The sequence below is a fragment of the Hyalella azteca genome, unplaced genomic scaffold (assembly GCF_000764305.2).
Source record: "Hyalella azteca isolate HAZT.00-mixed unplaced genomic scaffold, Hazt_2.0.2 contig7253, whole genome shotgun sequence".
Classification (NCBI taxonomy): Eukaryota; Metazoa; Arthropoda; class Malacostraca; order Amphipoda; family Hyalellidae; genus Hyalella; species Hyalella azteca.
The window spans coordinates 217,145-221,104 of record NW_025937381.1 but is presented as its reverse complement, the minus strand read 5'-3'; the positions used below and the strand labels follow the sequence as shown (position 1 = coordinate 221,104).

The following is a 3,960-nucleotide window of genomic DNA, read 5'->3' as shown; positions in this document are numbered from 1 at the left end:
ATCAGTTCTGCTCTACCCTGTGTAAGCTAGCTAACACATTTAAATTGTATATTGTAATCAATATATAACAAATAGTCAAATAGTTAAAGACTACTTATAGCCTTATAAGAATTAGCTAAGCTGCTAGCTACAAACAATGTATTGCACACTTGATGCCTCTGTACCAAACACATTCAATTTATTGGAACCTAATACACACTAAAGGCAACAAGTTTATGTACCAATTTGTCATTCTTAGTACATTTATACTAAACCATGAATAACAATACCTCAATATAAATTGAAGACTGCCACTCAATATATTTAAATATATGAAAAAAATCATGATTTTTTTATAAAAAATCAAGTGATTTAATTGCATGATTTAATCATTTTGATTTAATCATTGCCAAACCTGACAGGAGCATAACTGGCTGGAGCGAAACAGGCCCTAGTTGCTACTGCAACACATAGTGGCAAAGCAGAGAGTTTTTTAGACTCTTCCTCAAGTCCATTTTTGAGTCCTATAAGTAGACCAGGGTAAATGCGGTATATTCAGACACATTAAGGACATAGCAAGAAATGAATGGCTATAAAAATATCACCGTATGTGCAACTTGAGTTCTGACTGCTTTACGTCACTCTCAAAACACCAAACTTTGTGCTAGCAACGATGAAACATCACAAACTCTTGCCATATTTATTTGAAAGCCTTTAGAATTAAAACCTATAAAATCCCTGAATTTCGACGCTGTGTGTGACTAAATTTGGCATATTGTGAGACTACCTAATTCCGGCATCGCTTCAAACTCTATTAATTTGTAATTCCAGCGCCCTGTGTTGGAATTCCGATGCCCTGTGTGAGCTGTATTGGAATACGACACAGCTTGGAATGAGCTTAATTAATGTCATTTTTTAATTAAGCTTTTAATTGAGAGCTATTAAGCTTTTAATTAAGAAAATTTTAATTTTTAGACACAGCTCAGAACAAGCTGTGTGTCTAATTCCAAGCTGTGTCAGAATTAGTTTGTATGTGTCAAAACCGTTGCTTAATTTAATAATCTATTAATTTATTTACCACTTGAAATCAGCAAATACAAGTATACTTGAAGGATTCCTAATATATTCACAGACTTATTTAAAAGTCTCAAACCATAATATTCTTTCTACATAAACAGTTTATCACTATTTGGTAGAGCAAGGTCAACTATCAACTTTGACACATTTTTTCATGTTCTCTCTCAGTGACGTGCACTGTCTCTCTTTGGATCTCAACATTTTCCTGCCAGACGGCCCAGACCTAGTGTTTTGGCAATAGTATGGTGCGCAATAGTATGACGTCACTATTTCAACCATCAATGAATGCGTGGAACTAAGACAAAGCTTAATATAAAGGAAAAAAGTTGAGAAGTGTCGGAATTACCCACGATGTCGGAATATACCGCGTTTACCCCAGTAAAGTATCATGGATACCAGCATTATCATACTTGAGAAATTGGTTTAAATCTTGAATAAATGAGGATATTAAAAATGAACTGATTCTAAAAAATCTCTGGTGTGTCATTATGCTGCAACAGTTACTCCTAACGTAACCTAACCTAACCTGCGCTGCCTGTTACAGTAGGGCCTGTTGCGCTTTGGCCAGTTGTGCTCCGGCGCTGTGAAGCAGTGGCTGTGTTGTGCAAAGCAGATTTACTGTTAGCCAGAGTTACCCACAGCTCATTGATCTGAGGCTATGTTTAGATATTGCGTGCTGATGGTTGGCGTTAGGCCCAGGGCCTGTTTACAAGTCAATTTTGTTACCCACTACTGCGCTCCCGTGTTGTGAAGTGAAGCAAAGTGTAGTAGCTGAAGAAAACCATCTGCTTCTGAGTCATGTCTCTTCCCAAAAAAAGAGGGCTTTCAAGCTCCTGGCCTGCCTGGGAACTCTCAAAACTTTGAGAGCAATCTTAGTGCTTCTCAGCTTGCAGTGATCCTTGCAGGCTAGCAGACAGATGACAGTGACTGGGAATTGTGTCCTGTTCATGCACCCAGGTGATGATCCTTCACATACGATGCTTTCTTCCCAAGGAAAGCTTTTCACTGCCCTAGCATCTCATCCTTTCAACTTGTACAAAATTTGAAATGGCCAAATGCTCGAATGCTGCCCAACCTGTGGAAGGGGCTCATTGCTGTAGAGCTGGCTGACTCTGACCATGGTTGGTGATTTTTTCGATTTAAAAAAAATCAAAATCAATGATTTTTTCATGATTTTATTTATTTGATTTTTTCAGTTTTTTTGCATTTTTGACCGGTTATTTTTTATGTTGCAGTTATCCTACTAACAATAACAGTATATGGATCATAATGGATGGCTAAAATGGGCTATTATTGCTTTCAATAATGGCCAACAGGCCAAGGTGGTGTTTACCACTTTGGGATTTTTGGGTAAACAATTATTGATAAGTCTATTCATTAGCTTATCTAGTCAAACATTATCTAGTCAAAGTAAGGCTCTGAACTAGTGAAGTCAGGTTATTTCAGGCACCAATTCAAGTCACGGTCCTAATCAATGCAGTCAACAAGAGGCATAGGCTCCTAACACTATGCAATTATCTACCCTAACTAGGAGACCATAAAAAGAGCACAGCAATGGCTAATGAGTTGGCTTGGTATGATTGGTCAGTTATGCAGTCAATTAGGGTAACATCCAATTTGGTACAATATATGAGCATAAGCACTGCATTCTTCAAGGAGTTCAGATTAGTGATGGTACTCAGGAGAGGAAGGTCAAGAGCTTGCAGTTAAGGACTCCAGGTCTCCAAAACAGCTTGCCAGCTGGATCAAACACCGACTGCTCCTATCAAATTAACAAATACAAAACTTGAGTCTATTTGTTATTATTAACTCGTACTATTAACTCGTACTTCAATTTGAATTGAATTGAATTGTCGGTGTAGTAGGCACTCAAGCCTGTTCACCCGCCTTGTTTGCCCTCAGCATAGCTGCCCTATTAGGTTACACGCGCAGATGGTGCACCCCAGGTGACCGCAAACTGAAAGGCTAATGGTAGCACTCAGGATCAAAAAGGCCCGGTTGGCCCGCCCAGTAATTGTCAAGCCTGCTCACAGAGGGGGCAGTTACGACGCTGTCCAGAAGGTCGTTCCATACTGACACCACCCTCTGGGAGAAGAAGCTTGATCTCGCATTTCTTATACTGCGTTCTTTGGCAAGCTTCAGGCTATTACCTCATGTATCCCTTCCGTAGTGAGGATGCAGCTTCGGCCGGTCAGCATCGTAGGCTCCATGGACATACTTGAAGACGTCAATCATATCCCCTCTCAGTCTGCAGTGCTCCAAGCTAGGCAGGCTGAAAGCCACCAAACGCTCCTGGTAAGGCTTGTCTTTGAGACTTGCGATCAGTTTGGTCGCCCTTCTCTGGACATCTTCCAGGTCGGCGCAGAGGGTCTTGTGTTGCAGCTGCCATACAGAGTGTGCATATTCCAGAACTGGCTGAACAAGAGACTTGAAAAGCTGAACGAATGTTTCTGGAGTAAGAAAATCAAAAGTGCGCCTGATAACGCCCGAAATTCTGTTAGCCTTCCCAGCTATTTGAGCTACATGAAGGTTGAATTTTAGGTTTCCATCCACCAGCACTCCCAAGTCTCTCTCCGATTTGCTCTCCTTCATCGGCATTACATACTCATTACCCAGAGCGTCTCTACCCATCATATTATATTGGGTGCTGTTGCTTCAATTTCCCAGACGGAGGACACAGCATTTTTTGGGGTGGAAGCGCAGCTGCCAGTCTGTCGACCACTTGTACAGCCGGTCCAGGTCACCCTGAAGGGTCTCTCTGGCAACTGTGTCGTCACTGCGAGCAAAGACCTTGGTATCGTCCGCAAAGAGCTCCACATGGCTCAGGACATGACGGGGCAGGTCGTTGATATACAGAACGAAGCATATAGGACCAAGGACACTCCCCTGAGGTATACCGCTCAC

General features: G+C 41.3%; 1 protein-coding gene across 1 annotated transcript; it reads right to left on the bottom strand.

The window, feature by feature from the left end:
• Window positions 1-3,207: 3,207 nt before the first annotated feature.
• Window positions 3,208-3,654, bottom strand: LOC108664286. Its single transcript, XM_018150851.1, has one exon. The coding sequence runs from the start codon at window positions 3,652-3,654 to the stop codon at window positions 3,208-3,210; it is 447 nt and encodes a 148-aa protein (XP_018006340.1).
• Between the last annotated feature and the right edge of the window lie 306 nt (window positions 3,655-3,960).

What these genes read in the sequence shown, in the direction of transcription:
- LOC108664286 (XM_018150851.1), bottom strand. Translation starts at nt 3,654, where the DNA reads ATGCCGATGAAGGAGAGCAAATCGGAGAGAGACTTGGGAGTGCTGGTG.